The following is a 19,341-nucleotide window of genomic DNA, read 5'->3' as shown; positions in this document are numbered from 1 at the left end:
ATCTCTCATCCACTTCTGAAAGCATTTTACTTATCTTTGGATGTTCTGATAAAGGACAAATATTTAATATTCAGGAGTTACTCAAAGTGGTGGGACTAGAAGCACAGGGCAGGCAGTGATGAAGAGTATTTTGGATCAGAAAATCTTTCTATTTGGGCCTCCCCGGTGGTGCAGTGGTTGAGCGCTGGGTTGCGAAGCTGCCTGCAGCCTTTGCAGCGCTGGTTCAATCCCTGGCCACCAGGAGAGGGCCCCACATGGCGCGTAGACCTCTCCTGCCGTGCCTCCTGCTCCCCTCAGCAGTGTACTTCTTCAGTCTGCCTGCTCTGCTCCCTGCTCTGGCTCTGGTGAATTCTCTCACCCTCCCGCGCTTCTGACTCTACCCAGTGCTTGTATAAATAAATAAATAAATCTTAAAAAAAAAAAGTATTTCTATTTCCCTCAGTTTATTCCACACAGGCTAAGCTTAAACAGAAGGCAAGTGCCCACCCCCCGGCCCTCCGCCCCATTCTCCTCTATGATGAGCCATTCTTGCTCTTCTTTTCAAAGAAGTCTTGAAAAGAGACTCTGGGACATCATCAGTGATGGTGGGACCCCTCCTTTTGTCAAAAGCAGCATGGTCTAGGGATGAGTCCTTGAAATCAGCCAATCTCCTAGCCTGAGGCAGGCATTTGTGGTCAGCTGAGTCACACTGCTCTGGGATTAGCCAGCTCCACTTTCCTTTTCAACAATAAGAAGTCTTGCAAAACTGCTGGCATAAGAGACAAAGGAATCCAAAAAGTCTTGGCATCTTTTCCTGCAACATAACGGGTCTTAGGAAAGAGACTTGTGAGAGCGTGATCCATACACTCCACCACCAGGGAGAGGTCCATGTTCACAAAGGACCTGGTGCCTTTCAGTTTGTTTAGACCTGTAACAAGAGACACAAACACATTTACCCCTGGAAGAAGGTGTGTGTGAGGCCGGGGTGTGGAGGGGAGGAGGCATGTGTTAGAATTTATTTTAAATCTGCTGTTACAGTTGAGGCCCCTGGATATGGATTTCCATCTACTCCTCAGAAAACAATGCCCCATGACTCTCAAACTGGAGCAAGCAGCAGAATCTTCTAGAAAGCTTGTTAAAACTCAGATTGCTGGGTCTCACCTCTAATTTCTAATGCAATAGCTATAAAGTGGGGCCTGAGAATTTACATTTCTATCAAGTTTCCAGATGATCCTGATGGTTCTGGACAGGAATCAGACTTTGAGAAGTACTATTTTTAGGCAATAAGAAAAAGGTACTTCACAAAATTTGTGAGGCTCCTGAGCCAAGAAATTGTGGGTTTGATTCCTAATTTGTTTGAAGTGTGGGTGTAACATGTGCATGCATGCGTGTGCACTCATATGCCATGTGCCTCATGATTTAGTGAATAAAGAGAGAATCATCCCCAATGTCCTGATTCAGGAAACTACTTTTCAGGCAAATGGGGTGTTTGAGTAATGAGCCACTACACATTTAAAGAGGCAGGCATTTTATCAAGGGATTGCTAATGGCTCAGAGCTTTCCACCTAGTTGTCCTAAAACATGCAGGGGTTTTGTCTTTGCAAAGCAGAATGCATGTTTTTATACCTTTCAGCTTCAGACCCAAGTAGCCATAAATTGCTCAAATAACCTAATTAAGGCTTCCTAGTAAATCATAGTGGCTATTTTTAATTCTTACTATGTAGAAAAGTGAACTTAACATTTGTGGTCTACGTTGGAGCTGTGATTCTGGCTGAGCTCCAAGGCCTGACTTGGAAACTTTAATAAAAACCACCAGTGCAAAATCAAGCTCTGTGCCTTTTGGGACTCCTGAGATAAGATACATGAACTGGAGCCCACAGCCAAAATAATTTTTGAGATACAAATTGATGATCCTGTGACAGGCATTAAAAAGGTGTCCAAATTAATATCAAGCAGAGAAAACTCTTTCAAATGAAGGTTTTATTTCTGAACCTACTTAGAACCTTCAGAGTTGGCGAGTAAGAAAGAGCATTTAAAGTGATTCTGAGCCTATGGTGGCTTGTCAGCACTGGGAGGCTTGTCAAACCAGACATTCTAGTTGATATATAGGGTGTGGGTGTATGTGTGTGTGTGTGTTTGGGGGTGCTGTTTGGAGGAGCCAGTCATTTCTAAAATGTCCCCAGGTGCATCTGGCTTGGCTTTTAGGAACACCATGCAACATCTTGGCTCTAAACTTTACCACAGTTGGCTGCTGACCAAACCCACTGATGAAGAGACAGGATGACAGATTGGAGTGTTAGAGTGACACAGCCTTAGGTGGGGCCCTGTTTGGCTCAAAGCTGGAACTCATTAACTCTGTGAGGAATATCAAGTAAACTTTAACAAGGCCAGGAAGTTTGAGCAGGTGAGGCCCTGAACCAGGAAGTTCAACCAGCCCCTTCATGCCTTGTTTACATCACTCTTGGTGCCCAAAACTTGATGACAAAGCCAGGTTACCTGGGTTCGAATCTAGCTCTCCACCTGCAAGCTGTGCAACTTCAGGCAAGTTACTTCCCTCTGCCTCTGTTTCTATCAAACTAAGGGATGTCTGCTGCAAAGTGCAAAAGCACTTAGAATGGTGACAAGTACACAGTAAACATGCACTGTAGTTTAGTCACGGTAATCTGATGTTTATGGTTACTCCTTCACCGCTGACTCAATCTGATCTATGTTCCATTTCCTTCCATCCCTGCCTCTATGCATTCCTTTTTAGGAACTTTCCATGCAAATAATTTAGGGCTTGGTCAAGCCTAATCTTTCCCATAAAGTCTTCTTCACCACAATGCTATTTGCCTGGTCCAAATATCACCAGCAACTAGAGATCACCCCATCTGGGCCTTTGGGTTGTATCTAAGAAATAAGGGATCGCTTCTCTTGCACACTGTGCAATCTCATTGTTTTACAGTTGCACCTTTTGTTGTCACATTGTAAATTAGTTATCAGCCTGTAGATAAGGTCAGAGTCTATGTATGGCAATCTCCAGAAATCCTTATGTCATGTTGAGTGAGTGATTGGCATTTACTGAAAAGAGGAGGTATATGTACATTGAAGACCATGGGCTCCTGTCTGGGCATGACCAGGTATAAATAATCTTGGACATTCTGCCTTTTCAAGCCTCTGCTAACTACTCTAGTTCTTCTGAGGAACAAATGATATGTTCCACAAGGCATTTAGTATAGAACTTGGCACCTTATAAATGTTTACAAACATTCAGAGAAGACAAGGTGAAGAAAGATGAAACTGGAATTAATAGGATCCCTGATCTATATTTAAAATCTCTATTGGTGTATTACTATGAAAATCTCATTTTTTAAAGTTATGTTTGAGCCTCCTTCATGTTGTCTAAGGTGATGAACCCCAGAGGAACCTGGGTCTACCCAGAAACTCACTTTTTTCAATGTAACCTTCGCCATATTGTTGTTTGATGTCTGGAGAGAGATGCTTCCAAATGGCAAGTTTCTTTTCAGTGGTCTTCACTGGATCTGACAGCCCTGTTTTGAACAGCCCTGGTTCGATGCATGAGACGTGCACACCAAAAGCTTTCATGTCCAGTCTGTGAAAAGAACTCACTGAAGATATATAATCCAGGTCTAGTTGGTAAATGCTTGCTATTTGCTGACTATTTTCTTGTGAGTTCTGAATTCATGTAAATACAGAATTGGGCACATTGGAAAGGAACATCATGTTTTGCCTTCTTATTTTGCAGATGAGGAAATGGAAGTTCAGAGTGGTGAAGTGAGGGCTGGCTTAGTGACAAGAAAAAACAAGATCTGGGTGGATTTGCCCCTGTCCAGTGCCCCCTCTCTCAGCCACATTCTCATTAAAGGGACAAGCATCCAGGCTAGGGATGGGTTTCTTGCCAGTACTCAAAGAACCTTCTGGTAAAATCAATTAACAACTGGCCTGGATGGACTAGTTTACCTCCAGTCTAAGATCTGAGCAGCTTGCAGCACAAATGATGACATGTTGAAGGAAACACTGGCAATTGTGACGTGACTAGCCTGTCCCATAAGCTGCTTAACAAGTTCCTTTATCATGTCTCCACAGAAAACCCAAAGTCTACTCCTTTATTGGCCAAGGTTGTAGGGGGAATCATGGTGCCACTTTCTTAAAGCAAACCAATGTAATGCAGACCATTATGTAAATAATAGTTCCCGAAATTTAATATTTATTTCCACCAGGAATGTGGTGGAAGAATTTACCATAAGATTTTTAAAGAACATGACCAGTGAACATAAAATGCAATTAATTTATCATTGGTTCTGCTTCCTGACAATAGACCTATTGTAAATTTCAGTATATTTTACTAAAAATGAAAATTAGCTTGACCTTGAAGGATTTTTGAAAGGTATGTTATCTGCATTAAAATTTATTTATTGTTCTTTATTGAGGTAACATTAGTTTACAATACTGTATATGATTTAGGAGAATAGGCTAATACCTCCTGAGATGGATGTCACCACACCACCTCCTCTTATTAAGGCAACCAGAATCCTCTACCGTAGGCCATTGGGCCCTCCTCCGCTTTGTCCTGACTCTTCCCTTCCCTCTTCTCTATCAGTCTTACATTAAATTTTAAAAGGTTAGATAATATCCATGGAGCTAGAGGGGATTTTGCTAGAATAAGTCACAAAGAGAAAGACAAATATTGGATGATTTCACTCATATGTAGACTAGAGAGAAACCAAAGAGGAATTGATAAAGCAACCCCTAGAAATATGACTGTGGAATCGAGGTTACCAGAGGAAGAGCCTGGAAGGTAGTGGGTACAAAGTGGGGATGGAGCCCAGAGGTCTAAGGTAAAAGACTAAGGGTGTTTGGTGGTGAGGGTAGTTGGTAACATACCTCTGAGGAGGTTTGAGCCTAGTCCCTTGAATCATATACAGTGTTGTTAAACAATGTTACTTCACTAGAAAATAAATGAATAAAAACATTATTGTCCAACTCTGTTGTACTTTACTCACCTGTTGCCTGCTCTTTCTTTGCAGTTTGCAAAGTAGCAATCCCAAGGGGGTCTTTGGGACTTGTCACCTACACACTCATGAAAACAACATACAAGCTAGGGGAAAATAGCTTTAAGTCATCCAACTAAGCTTACCAGGAGGTATAGCCAGTATTAAACCAGAATGTTTGCTGCGAAACAAAGAGCCCCAGCCCTCTCCCAAACTGAACCACTGCCCTTAAATTCATTTATATATATATATATAATACATATATTCATATATATGTATTATATATATAAAATTCTGGGAACTGTTACTGTTCTGTGGCCTACTTGTACAATACCATTTCCAAACCAGCTCCATCAGTTAGAGAGAAATCTACTCTTCTTATTGATTACTTTTGGCAAGGTACAACTGCACTGCAAATGCCACAAACCCTTCAGGAGAAATCTCTTTTTAAAATGAACTGACTTTTTAAGTGTATTAAAATTTTATTATGACACTGTTGTCTATAGAGTAGAACTAAAGGGGGATCCAGGAGAAAATGGAGGTTCTCCATGACTTGGCTCCTCAAAGTGTGCTCCCTGAACTATGGGTAGCTCATTCCTTAGAAATGCAGAAACTCAGGCCACTCCCCAGCCCCACTGAACCTAAGTCAGCATTTCAACAAGATCTATTGCCCCAATTTTACTGCACCTCCATTTCCTGCAGAACCTTGACTGATACAACCACTGCGATTTAGGAGCTTGAATGGATGGTGATACATGTGGTTTAGGGTGCGATGATGTACACAGACCCTGTCTCTCCCACTTAATGCAGTTACAAAGTAGCGCAACTATTTAAGAACTCTAAAAAGTAAATACTAGTAGGTGAATGAGCAAAGAAGACCAGATTTTGAACCAATAGTAAGTTTCCTGTTTTTCCTCCACTCTGGATGCCCCCATTTGGACTCAAATCAAGAGAAAACTCAGAAGCAGAAGGAAAGCATTCCAGGAGAAACAGCATTCATGAACAGAGAGAACCCCAGGGGAAGTCCATTGTTGTGGCTTGAGGAGTAGAAAGGGGAAATCTTAAAAAGAGTGGGGGAAATCCTTATCATTTAAATTCTTTCTTCCTTTTCTCTGTCCCCTCACAGCCTACATTATAGTAACTTGGTGGCAATGGCAGCAGCAGCAAGACAGTGACAGACCTGGGAACCTGTAGGGGTCTAAAATTCTTAGTGAAGGGGAACTTCTCTGAGTTACTGTGGCTCCAATAGGATGGGAAGAAACCTTGTTGCTTTTTACCTCTCTCTTTCCTGCCATCATGTGGCTCCATACCAGGCACACTTTTTGGAAAGTAAACAGAAAATGACTTCTGGCTGGAGGGCAGTGCCAGGGTACAGGGGAGACCACTGAGAGGTGGCAGCTCAGGAAATTGACCCCATGATATAGCTAATGCACCATAAGTGTGTGTGTGCGTGTGTGTGTGCGTGCGCGTGTGTGTGTGTGTGTGTGTGTTTGTGTGTGTGTAGCTGCCTTAGAGAAGGAACTCTGGACCAGGTCATCTTCCACATCCCAGACTGGCTACTGTGTAGCCAGATAATTTTCAACTGAAGGTTTTGATAAGATGTGCTGGAATAACAGTGGAGAGACCTACCTTGATTTAGCCACTCAATTTGATTCCCTGACTGTTTAGCAAACTGACCTGTTGAATATCAAGTCACCATCAGCAGCAGCATCATGTATTAATGCAAAAAGTAAAAATGACTTACGAAGACTTAGTCTAAATGTCAGTCCTATAACTTACCAGTTGGGTGACCTTAGATAAAATACTTCATCTCTCTTAATTTCAATGGTATCATCCGCAGATTGGGAGCTACTTAAAGCACTAAATAGGGTGTCTGATGTGTAATAAACGTTCCATATGATCCAGCAATTCCACTCCTAGGTATTTACCCAAAGGACACAGAAACATTAATTCAAAAGGTCACCTGCACCCCTATATTTATAGCAGCACTACTTACAATAGCTAAGCTTTGGAAACAACCCAAATGACCAAAAATAGATGACTGGATCAAGAAGATATGGTACATATACACAATGGAATATTACTCAGCAATCAAAAAAGATAAACACATGCAATTTGCAGCAACATGGATGGAGCTGAAAGGGATCATGATCAGCGAAATAAGCCAGAAAGAAAAAGGAAAATACCGGATGGTCTCACTCATAGCAGGAAACCTAGATAAGGGACCAGGAAAAAGACTAATTATAATAAAGTAAAAATCAAAATCAACAAGCAACTGTAAACCAGACACACACTAGGGGGGTGGGGGGATTGTAGGAGGGATTACGGTCAAAACAAGGGGGGTGGGAATTGTACGGGGAATATATCCAAGATGAAAATGCATATATTGTGCAAAAATGAAAAATGATGTAAAAAATACATAAAATAAAAAAATAGAAGCTCAAGCACCTTCAAAAAAAAAAAGAAGTTAACAACTGTTATTTCCTAATCTGTCAAGGTTTGCTTTACCTTAAGCTGTCATTGAAGCCTTCTACTGCATATTTGGAGGCAGTATAACCCCCTCCACAGAATGCAAGCCGACCTCCAATGCTAGAGACGTTAATAATCCTCCCCTGTGCTTTTTTGACCAAAGGAAGCATATTTAATGTGACATTGATGAGTCCAAACAGGTTGACTTCAATAGGCTCTCTGTAGTCCTCCAACGTCAGCCAGTCAGTGGGAGCCAGCACCCCAAGAATACCTGCATTATTAATCAGGCCCCAGAGACCTAAAACAGAGAGGAGGGAAGGGTGGTGTGGTAGAAAGTTGCACTTATATGGCTTCCTTAATAGAAATACAGCACCTGATTTACACAATGTGTCATTTCCTCCTAATCATACTCCTGCTTTGAAATACTTCGCCATTTGGGGAAGTCATGAGAGAGGATGAGAGGCTAAATTGAAATTACTGATGTCCTGTTACTGGAAGCCCGTCACATGGTTATCCTAGTTGTGGTTCTGAACATCAAATGCTGACGCTGCCTGAGTGAAACTTTGCTTTTTAATCTCAGATGTAGACTAAACTGGTCTGCTTTTCCAAATTTGCTAAAGGCAAGGCCAGAGAATATTTATAAGTTCTTCTATATGATGAAGAGCAACATCAATCTATTTTGTGTTTATTTTTGGTAAAAGATTCATTTCATTTATTTTATGATGGCAAACATTTAACCATTCATTTCATTTATTTTATGATGGCAAACATTTAACATTGGTAAGGGTGTTTGGAATCCCAACATTCGAAATTATCTGTAGCCTTATCAAACCATTGCTCAAATATATGATGAAGATGTGATACAGAAAAAAAATTGATTTGCGGAGCTAAATAGCTTCATTTAAGGGAACACTTCAAATTCACTCAAGCCAATAAAAGTCCTCTAGTTCAGAATGCAGCTGTCAGTACAGAACCTAATAGAGTCCAGTGATTCACTATTCTTTTCTGAGCAGCTAAGACACCTATATGCAAATCCTCATACAATTTTCTATCTTCCCCATCAAAAACATGAAAGTTCTTGAATTATTTTGTAGTTAGAATTGGGTCCCAGCTACTCAGGTGACAATTAGAGAATTGCTCTCATGTGCTCCTGTAGATTTTAACCTCCAAGTTCTTTGGCTGTGTACGTGGCTGGATTGGCACTTCATGGACAAGACTCGGAAAAGTCAAAACCTCCATCTCAGTCTAAATTCACTCCCTGGGAGTAGAGAAAGGATAATTCAGGCCTTGTCTCTTACACAAACAGAGAGTTTGCAACTTGAACTACTTAGAGGCTATTCTTAATAGCCCACTCTTCTTTGGCACACACTTAGGAACATTTCTTTGAAAGGTCATTAAAAATATAAACATTAGGCTTTAGTTATTTTGCAACAACCCCTCCCTTCTCCCCACTCACCTTTGTCCCCAACGTGGCTTTTCACCCATTGGGCAGTCCTCTTGACATTCTCTGGGTCAGTTACATCGAGAAGCACAGTGTGAAGCCTCTCTGAGGCTCCTGCCTTTAGAGCTGCTGATCCTGATTCAGTCAGACAGGCAGCGATGACATGAAATCCCTTTTCATCAAAAGTTCTAGCTGCCAAGTTTCCAAAGCCCGTGTCACACCCAGTAATGAAAATGTACTTATCATTGATGTCTGCAATCTTTCGTTGTCCTTCATAATTCCACAGGAAAACACAGAAGATGAGGAGGGCTAACAGCCAAACGAGCATTTTCCCCCCTATACGTGACAGGGACGCTCCTTTCTTGAACAACAGAAGATGGTGCCTTGAATATTCAAAAGTAGAAAGAAAATTCACATTAGAACTATCAAGACATTATTACCCAGGATTAGTGAACTTGAGATATTTTTATGCATTTGAGTGAATAAAGAGAGAGAGTTAAACTCTCTCTCTTATTTGGTTGGGAAATGGTCATTTAAGTGCTAAACCACTCCTTTAAAGCAATGCAGAAATGCTCCCTTCAGCAGTGTATTTCAGTCAGTCTGCCTGTTCTGCTCCCCACTCTGTCTCTGGTGAATCCTCTCACTCCCCACACCTCTGGCCTACACCCCACCACTAGTATTCATAGCTAAATAAAATAAATCTACAAAAAATAATATTGCATTAATATTGATATCTCAATTTCGGTGATTGAAGCAGAAATCACCAAAAAGCAGAAAATGTCCTGCTTTTTAGGAAATACTGAAATATTTAAAGATTAAGTAGCACCATGTTTTCAACTTAGTCTCAAAGAGTTCAAATAATAATGTATGTATAAAGATAAATCAACCTATTAAAACATTCATATATGTATAAAGAGAATGAGAACGCAAATATGGTAAAATGTTAAAATTTGGGGAATCTGGGTTGTATTATTCTTTGAACTTTTCCATAGGCTTGAAAGTATTTCAAAATAAAAAGTTAAGCATATACCAAGTGAAAATCAAACTTTTTTTTTTTCCTGAGAAAAAGCTTCATTGAATTACCTTCAGTTCCCTGCACAAAATAGATAAGGACGTAGTAAGATTTAGTAAACTTGGGCACCAAATTTTCTGCTTTTATTCTTTGGAAAGTTCACCTCTACAACCACCAGAGAAAAACAAAAGCAAACTAAAGCAGTTGAACTCCCCCTTCCCTGCTCATCTTCTCCATCTCCCCTTCAACCTTCTCCTGCCTCGTACTCACCTGTGCTGACAAGCAGAGAGGTGCTCTTTAGTTGTCAAAGTTGGGTTCGCATTCAATTGTGCTGTCTCATTAGGTAGACCTCTTGGCTAAGGGTCATTCAGATACTGGTGTCCCAACCTCCAGCCTGAAACTAAGAGACTGTCGACTTTGACCTAGCATTTTACAAAGTCAACCCTTACCCCTTTTTTTTGTTAAAAAAAAAAAATTGGTTTTTCTTCACTTCCTAGGTTTCAATTTCTTCCTAGGTCATTGGACTAAGTCTGTCAACAACCAACACACATGCTGAACTCTAATAGTATTTTAGTGAAGATGCCACAGCCGAGAAAGAGCCTTTGGTCAGAGCCATTGGGAACATGACTTGCACATAGAAGCTGATTGATGGCCAGCTGGGTCATTGACCACTGAGAAGTAAATGAATAACAGCAACTAATAGCACTGCCTCCATCATACTCTGCCCCTATGGTCATCTCCTCATGGAACATGACTGGCCCCAACAATTCAGACTCAGGACACTGACCTCAGCTGTTTGAATTGTTGGCTAACATGTATTTTGACTGCTTAATAAGCATGCAAATCTCTTGGCTTCAGGCAAGAGAGGGTCCTCAACATCAAGGGGCTGTGAGCTCATCAAGACTGAGAAAGCCACAGACCTTTAGCCCTAAACCCGAAGCATTAAGATGGGGGCAATTCGAAATAAACATCCTCTGACCTGACCATAAAGATGGTCTTCCAAAAACAAACACTAGCCATTTTGCTAGTAAAAATCTTGGAACCAAGGACAGAGTCACCACTGACCCCAGCATCTATGAGCACAGCACACACACATACACCAGCAGAAGTTAGGAGCCCAGGCCTCTGAAGCAGGCAGTTCAGGTTCAGTGGCTCTATCATCAGAAGGCCCTTGGGCAAGTTATCTTTTCTTAGCCTCTATTTTATTATCTTTAAAACAGAGATAATAATATCTACCTTGGAAAGATGTGGTGAAATGAGGTGACTAAACGTCCCACTGCCTGGGAAGTGTCAATCACTTCTGCTTTGGGAGGGTCTGCTCTGTGCCTTACTTTTGATATTTTGCCCTGGATGATTATCTAATGAGGGGTCTGTCCTGTGTGTTGCAGGCTCTTTAGCAGCACCCCAGACCTCTACTCCCTGGACACCAATAGCGCCCTCTTCTGTTTTGTGACAACATAAAACATCTCCATATAATGCCAAATATCCCCTGGAGTAACAAGTTGCCCTCCAGTGTGTGGTATAGTGCTTCCTTGTCTCGGGGGTCCAGAACTTCACCGCATCCAGAACTACTTTTCTGGAAACCTGGTCATTGGTTCCTTAGTAGTACCACATGAGAGGTTTTTTGGTTTTTTTTTTTTTTTGGTTTTACCAGAAAAGCTATGTTACCTATAAATATTATTCCTGTCTTTCTGCTATCAGCATAGATTTCTGTCACTTGAAAAAATGTATTTTTGGCCTCCCTGGTGGCGCAAGGGGTTAAGCACTGTACTATGAAGCAATTCGCAGCCTCTGCAGCACGAGTTTGATCCCCGGCCAGCCAGGGAGCTACCCACATGGCGCAGCAGACCTCTCCTGTCTCGCCCGCTGCTCCCCTCAGCAGTGTATTTCAGTCAGTCTGCCTGTTCTGTTCCCCACTCTGTCTCTGGTGAATCCTCTCACCTCCCATATCTCTGGCCTGTACCCTGGCTCTTGTATGCATAAATAAATAAATCTTCAAAATAAATAAATAAATAATGTATTTTTGTTTTCAGGATACTAGGAGACAGGCAACAAAGGTATATATGATCTCATTTTGAATTTAGAAATTACCAAATTAGCACTCACAATGTTTGTGAAAACTATTAATAAGTTCTGACTGAGACTTTTGAGTTTGGGGGTCCTGACAATCTCCTGTGTAGGTTTTCTTTAGGTGAGTAGACAGGGGACTCTACAGAATTTAGAATGTTCTTCTAGAAAATCCATGGTCATTGGGATGCCCAGTTGATCCAGTCAGGTAGGAGTAATAGTAACTGCTATGATTTATTGAGTTCTCACCATGTTATAGGCCTTCTGCTAGGATCTATAAATATGTATTTCACTAAAACCTTGCAATAAGATTATACTTACTTTACAGATGAAGAAATGAATTCAGAAATGCAATATATAATATACAATTGTATTACTGTTTCTGGGAAAAATACCCAGGCCACCATGTTTCACCATCCTCTTTAACCCTCTGCTGAACTGACCCCTGGATCCCCACTCCACTCAGGGTATGTGTGGGGGCACTTCTCACCCCACCATTGCTTTGCATGATATTTGGCATTGAGCAAATAGATGTTGTGAGCAAGAAGGTGAAAGAGCCATAGAAGAACGAGATTTCCTCTGTACCTGCAGGTTTCTGGTGATAATTGTGTTAGTCTTGGAACCATCATCATCACCCTACTTCTTGTTTAGATAAGTTTAAGGTTTTTTGATAAGTGCTCCAGTATATTTACCTCATTTAATTGTGAAAATATTTCTGTGTGCTAAGTATATAGTCACCTGCCAGAGAATAGCTAGAACTAAAATTTCAGTCTCTGAATTCCTAAACCATGTAAAAAGAGGAAGAAGAATTGCAAAGAGATGAATGCAGTATCTGTCAATAGGAGGAATGAAAACACTTTATCAAAGTTCTTTACAGGCCTCCTTGGCAGCGCACAGGATTAAGCACAGCACTATGAAGCAATCTGCAGCCTCTGCAGCACAAGTTCCATCCCCGGCTGGCCAGGGAGCAGCCCACATGGTGAGGCAGACCTCTCCTGTCTTGCCCGCTGCTCCCCTCAGCAGTGTATTTCAGTCAGTCTGCCTCTTCTGTTCCCCACTCTGTCTCTGGTGAATCCTCTCACTCCCCACATCTCTGGCCTGTACCCCAGCTCTTGTATGCATAAATAATAAATAAATCTTTAAAAAATCAAACAAAACAAAAAAACAAAGTTCTTTACTAGGCCACAAAGATTCAAAAAGAACCAAGAAAGGGCAACTAATTTTCTCTATCATTTGCCATGCAAAATGCATAATAACTGCCTATCTGCAGCTGTAGGAAAATATTGCAACTCAGCTGTGGTCCTTGCTCACTTCTGCTTCTTTTAATTTTGTATTCCTGGGTTGCTTTTCCTAACAAGAAATTTAAAATAAGATCCTCTGCTTTTACTTCTCTCTTCCTCTTCTTCCCTTAAAAATAAAATAAGTGACACAATTTAAAAAAAAAGAGAATGTAAAATGATGTCTCAATGTCATTGTGAGGTATATTTTTTTATGAGAAATGTCAAGTTCCTTCTAGATACTTCCTCCTCCACCACTTGATTTTATTTCCACATAACAACATTCAGGGTTTCATATTAGAAAGTAGTACTAACCTTAGTCACAATAAAGGAAATCTGTAGAATCTTTATTTGTTTTTAATTTGTTACAATTGTGGCCTAAGCTGAATCAACAACTAAGTTGTTTGCCAAAATACATCAAATTGAAAGCATTTAGCAACAACTTTCTAAAACATTCTATTTTTAATGAGATTTTCTTGCACAAGATTTCTTAATACTGACAACACTCTGGGCAAGTATGTCCCTTGACATTTAAATATTGTAAACCTCATTAATGTACTAAATTCCTGTTTTTTGTTTTTTTTTTTTAACCTTTACTTGTAGGGAGCTGCTTCTTTCCAATCCAAGTGGCCACTTGCGGATTTCTTCTGCACTTTTCTTTAAGAAAAATGGACATTTGCTCCTAATACAAACCAATTCACATGAATGCTGGTTTATGTTTCTGTCTGTGGGGAAAAAAGTTGGAATTAGACACCCCAAAATGTAAATAATTATTAAAATGGAGCCAAGGGGTCCTACATGAAATGTGCTTACATTAAGCAACTAACGGTTCCTTTGAGCGTCTGATTAAAACAATAATAATGATTTTGACACTGCTGATAATAAAAATGAGGGTAGAATTTATCACATGGGACTGTAAGTTCCTTCATCCAAAAGGATGAAGCTCCTGCACCAGTTTCATGACCCTTTAATCTTGCTTTATGTAGGACGGTTGGTCTATGGTAACCAGAGTGTGCTTTGTGTAGCAGGACAGTGACTTATGGAGAAGTGTACGCTTTTGCAGATTCAGTCACTGCATCTCTTAAAAAAAAAAGATTTATTTATTTATGCATACAAGAGCTGGGGTGCAGGCCAGAGATGTGGGGGGGATGGTTTAAGAGGATTCACCAGAGACAGAGGGGAGCAGAACAGGTGGATCTACTGAAATACACTGCTGAGGGGAGCAGCAGAGGAGACAGGAGAGGTCTGCTGTGCCATGTGGATCACCTCCCTGCCCAGGGATTAAACACCTGCTGCAGTGGCTGCGGAAGCTTCATAGTGCTGCGTCTTAACCCCTCAAGCCACCAGGGATGCCCCATTCACACCATCTCTTAAGCAGAGATGCGCCAGTCTGCTCTTAGTGCAAGGAAGCCCACTGGATTTACATTTTGCATTCTTAGTTCTAAGGATAAAAGTATGTCTGATTTTCTTTTGCCTTTTCTCAAAATTTTTTTTATATAATTCACCATAACACATAGTTATTAATTCATTGTTCCCTGTGCTTCCTAGATTTAGAACTTTGCCAATATGCTTCCTGACTATGATGACAAGTTAAGAATTATTGTAAAGCCACAGTTTATTTATTTATTTATGGTCATTGATAAAAATTGCTAACTGGAAGAGGTTCTATGTTGTAAATTACTCTAGTTTTAGTGACAAGATTCCAAAAATATACCTTCAGCATATTTCTTTCAGCTAGTTATCTTTGAACAGAGATTTGCGCTTTTAAAGATGGTATCATAAAGAAGTGACATCTGTTATAAAGATTTGAAGACCCATTCCCATTTTCCCCTATTGGAAATGTATGAAAGAATGATTTTTTCCTTGCATTTAAACATTGAGGCTTGCTCTAAAAATTGGGGACACTGCCCCAAACTCAAAAAATACAATCAATATTTTATGCAGCATCTAACCAAGGGTATTCTTAATGTATATATTGTATGCCATGGAATATTAAATAATGCACACTCCTTACCCTCAAGCAAATGGTGTAGTGAGGCATTTCAGAACTATCTATTTAGTTCAATAGATTCAAATAGATTTTAATTTAAAATATGTTGTATTTTAACTTTGCTCTCACCCGCTAAAAATCAAGCCACCAAGAGACACTCATAAAGCCATTTACAAGGACTCCCAAGATTAAGGGGCAGGGATGCCACTAAACTGATTTTCTTCCTTTCCCATTGTAGGTTAGCAGTAAAAGAGAAAACAGACTTTGGGCCTGAGGTTCAATATAAAATGCCAACTACTAGGTCATAAAATGGGAGTTAATATATGAAACAAGTTTATTGCTGTTACCCCATGTATCTAGGAAGCAAACTGTGAGGAATTTCCCTGCTTCCTTATGCCCTTACAGGCATTTTCTCACTTAGCTTAGTAAGCGTGCATGCATCTGCCTAAACTGAAATTTGATAATATTGCTAGAGCAAGTAGAAAAACACATCAGACCTGCAGACAGCAGCAAATATGAGTTTCCAGTAAGAAACTCAGGTAAAATCCCCACTCTTCATGGAACCCATCCCCCTTCAGTTTCCAATTAATTAAAAGATTCACAGATGGTGTCAAATAGGCACAGAGAGACTTGCAACCAGCTCTAAGTTTAATTCAAACTCCAGGTTGCTAAAGAACATTAAGGAAAGAACTGGAGGTGTTTAAGGCAAGGTCCTGGGGAACTCTGAGTCATTTCTCAGAGTTGGACCCAGTGCCCTTCACTGCTCACTATTATTATTATCATTATCATTATTATTATCATTATTACATCACAACAATTGATCACAACTTAGAAGACATGATTAATTTTGTAAGCATGTCAGAGATAATTTGACATGAGAGATGAAGGAATAAGTGACAAATGCAGCCATCTTATGTCTGTTACCTTAATAAGGATGAACTGGGGTGCAGAAGGTGCTGTGGACTCGCTGGGCTGATTGTGACCTGCCCGTTGTGCTGGGGAAGGAAGTGTTGAGCCACCTGACCACGCCAAGCCTCTTGGGGTGGAGGTTTCTGGCTCCTGTCACTCTGAATTCTGACTTGAAAATCCTCGGCTCCCTCCCACTGTGAGTCAGCAGTGGTGACACTGGGTGATGACTAAACCCCTCTTCAGTGGATGGAGTTGTCGGTCACGTGTTTCTAAAAGAATGGGCAATAGCTTTAGTAAATTAAATGTAGTAACTTCTAACAGGGCCTTAAAAGAATCAAAAACATTCCTTCAACTGTGAGTACATTATTTTGACCAAATAGCATCGCTGAAAGAGTCTAAGATGAAAACGTTTCGTAAACTGTCTGGTGCAATGTTTTGATCATTTAACATTTGAATTATGTTTATTGTTCATGATCATGTTCCTTCCTGTTGATATTCCTTGGCTAATTTAGTATTCCATCTCCCCTGGGAGAGTAGGATGGGGAAATCAGGTTCTGATGGCTCTTTTTAACCATTTTTAATTCTTTTTTTTAAAAGATTTATTTATTTATGCATACAAGAGCTGGGGCACAGGCCAGAGATGTGGGGGGGTGGTGACAGGATCCACCAGAGACAGAGTGGGGAACAGAACAGGCAGACTGACTGAAACACACTGCTGAGGAGAGCAGTGGGCAAGACAGGAGAGGTCTGCTGCGCCATGTGTGTTGCTCCCTGGCCTGCTAGGGGTCAAACTTGTGCTGCAGTGGCTGCAGATTGCTTCGTAGGTTGCGTCTTAACCCCTTGTGCCACCAGGAAGGCCCCAATAACCATTTTTAATTCTTTTTAACATTGGTGAGTAAGGAAATGAGGACAATTTAATGAAACAAGATTTTGGAACTAATTTATGAATCTTAATTTGTGAAAATAGGGAAGAAGCTTCCCTTCCTTTCCAGAGTCGGTCTGTTTCCAAGTTGACCACAATTGACCTGGCCTGTCCTGGGACTACAATGGGAGTTATTGAGGGTGCTGGTGATGGGGTGGGGAGAAGATGATGCTGATAGGCACCCCAGGTTATCCACTTAGGCACATTGGCAGGTACGAATTCCACTGATTATTACTTTCATTTTCTTTCTATATCATTTTATTGCTATACAACTCTGATTTTCCAAGTTTCTATGTTCCTGTTTTTAAAAATTCAGTTTGTTTTAATAATAAAACGGGTGAATGAATAAATGAACATAAATGTCTTAGCGGAGTCTAGACACTGCTATCACCTTTAAAATAGGGGTTTTTTTCCTCCAAAAAAACAAAGAACTAAGACAGAAATTTTCTCAGTGAAATATTTAATGTACTAAAATTTTGACAAATATACTTCTTCCCTTTTAACATTGCACAAGTCAAAGTAAACTTAACCATAAAACCTCTTAAAAAATAATATATTGACTTAAATCCAGGTGGAAAAAAGGTATTAAAAAATATGTGAGACCCTTCCCATGAGCCAGTTATTGTCACTGAGAAGTATAAAGAGCTTGAGCACCTGGATGGTCATGCAGTAGAGCAGGGAAAAGGGCAAGAAAAAGTTATAACAATAGTACATTTTGCTGACTCAATAGTCTTGTCTAGTGCAGCTTTATTTTAAAAAATTCCCCCCCCCAATTTTTTTTTAAAAATCTAAAGTTTAGCCTGATTTGCATGTTGACAATGAGAGTTCTTGTTCTTTGTGAAGCCCTCAATTCCAGAGCACTAATTCAAGGATTTAGTTACAGTCCTGGCACCAGAGTCGGAGAACTCACTCCTAAGTGTCCCATCTAGGTGTTCAGTCAATGAAATTACTTACTAACAGCACCTTCTCCAGACTATAATAATATCTATATTCAAATTCACATCTAATGTGTAAAATTCTCTTTTGTTGCACTCCTTAGTAATATATCCTATGAAAAGGGTTACTCTGTTTAGAAGTCTCTGTACATTAGACTTCTGATCATAAAAAATTTAGAATCAAGTTGCTATTCTATTTTTGTTCCTAGTTCCTTTTTAATGAAAACAGAAGATTGCACTGTGGATTTCATTCAAATGTAAACTTCAATGTTGATATTTGGGCTGTAACTATATAGGGCAAAGGCTAGACACTGCCAGAGACAAAACATCAAGCATATAGTTCTCTTTCTTTTTCTCCCAAATCTGTATGCTCCCCTTCCCCCATATTTTCTTCCAATTGCTTTCTCTATCCTTTTCCAGATACCAAAATACAAAAAGAATACAGAGATCCAAGGCAATCTCAAGAGACATTTTGAGCTTCTTCCAACTGCACTTTGCTGGGAATGACCTAAACCACAGATAATCCTGAAATTTGAGTTAAATGGAGGAACACACTTACCCTGGCGCTGCAGGCTGTAATGGATCCAAATCCTCTGGTATGGCTGGTGTCACCCTTGTAAATGTGGCCAGGGGAGGGCGAGGTTGTTTGTGGAGTACCACATTGAGCTCCTCCTTCCTGATATATTATAATCCTCTCTCTGAGGTCACCCTCAGTGGAATGTGTTACTTTGAATAGCTCTGAATTGGCATTATGACTTCATATTTTTGAAAAGTGTACACCGTAATTTCTACCTTCTCCCTTTGTTAATAGCCAGCTTTCTTATTTTCACTATAAAGGTCCACCTCACTTCACCAACAATGCCTTTGATAAGAGAGCAGATTAATTCCCAATGCTGCCCATAAATGAATAGCGAGGCTTAGTCAAAATTAGGAACTTTGTTACTCATTTGACTTTTCATGACTCTTTCAAATGTAAGATGAAGCTAGGTTAATCTTTTCTTCCCGTACATTGTAAGATAATTAGGTATGTTAACAGTTAAGGACTGAGTCATGGGAATATTTGGTATGTTCTTTGAAAACAATTTTCTTATTTGCAGAACACACACATCCTTTGAGTTTACCCAAACAAGAGGTCTTGGTTTGAAAGGTGAGATGAGGAATACCATAATGGGGAGCATTGTTCTAGAAAGGTAAATGGAACAAGAGAGAAGATGAATGTCAATGGAAGTGAACCAGAAACTTCGGGGATTTCTGGCAACAGGGTGACTTGCAAGAAATAAGGGTGGAGGCTTAGTAAGAAACCTGTTACTTTCTTAGAGAGAACGAAGTGCATACTACATATAGATCAT

At 40.2% G+C, this 19,341-nt stretch overlaps 1 protein-coding gene across 3 annotated transcripts; it reads right to left on the bottom strand.

Annotated features, from left to right (window-relative positions):
• Positions 1-443: 443 nt before the first annotated feature.
• DHRS9 (dehydrogenase/reductase 9) lies at positions 444-18,660 on the bottom strand. Of its 3 annotated transcripts, none has more exons than XM_037523479.1 (5): positions 18,552-18,660; positions 8,896-9,263; positions 7,479-7,737; positions 3,408-3,571; positions 444-907 (listed from the first exon to the last, which is right to left on the bottom strand). In XM_037523479.1, exons 2-5 carry the CDS (start codon positions 9,206-9,208, stop codon positions 684-686), a joined length of 960 nt encoding a protein of 319 aa, XP_037379376.1. In that variant the 5' UTR covers positions 9,209-9,263; positions 18,552-18,660; the 3' UTR covers positions 444-683. The 3 variants fall into 3 exon arrangements, with proteins under 3 accessions (XP_037379376.1, XP_037379375.1, XP_054555812.1); XM_037523478.1 differs by lacking the exon at positions 18,552-18,660 and adding an exon at positions 16,151-16,361; XM_054699837.1 differs by lacking the exon at positions 18,552-18,660 and adding an exon at positions 13,828-13,853.
• Positions 18,661-19,341: the final 681 nt, after the last annotated feature.

The sequence above is a fragment of the Talpa occidentalis genome, unplaced genomic scaffold (genome assembly GCF_014898055.3).
Source record: "Talpa occidentalis isolate TD23 unplaced genomic scaffold, MPIMG_talOcc4v2.1 talOcc4.3, whole genome shotgun sequence".
In the NCBI taxonomy this organism is placed as follows: Eukaryota; Metazoa; Chordata; class Mammalia; order Eulipotyphla; family Talpidae; genus Talpa; species Talpa occidentalis.
This window is presented reverse-complemented; position numbering and strand designations above follow the sequence as displayed.

Bases quoted from the DNA above. Each gene is read 5' to 3' on its own strand.
- DHRS9 (XM_037523479.1), bottom strand. From the start codon at position 9,208: ATGCTCGTTTGGCTGTTAGCCCTCCTCATCTTCTGTGTTTTCCTGTGG. The intron at 7,738-8,895 runs GTGAGTGGGGAG...TCTCTGTTTTAG, and splicing joins AAGCCACGTTGGGGACAAAG to GTCTCTGGGGCCTGATTAAT. The intron at 3,572-7,478 runs GTAAAGCAAACC...TTCTTTTCACAG, and splicing joins GGCTTCAATGACAGCTTAAG to ACTGGACATGAAAGCTTTTG.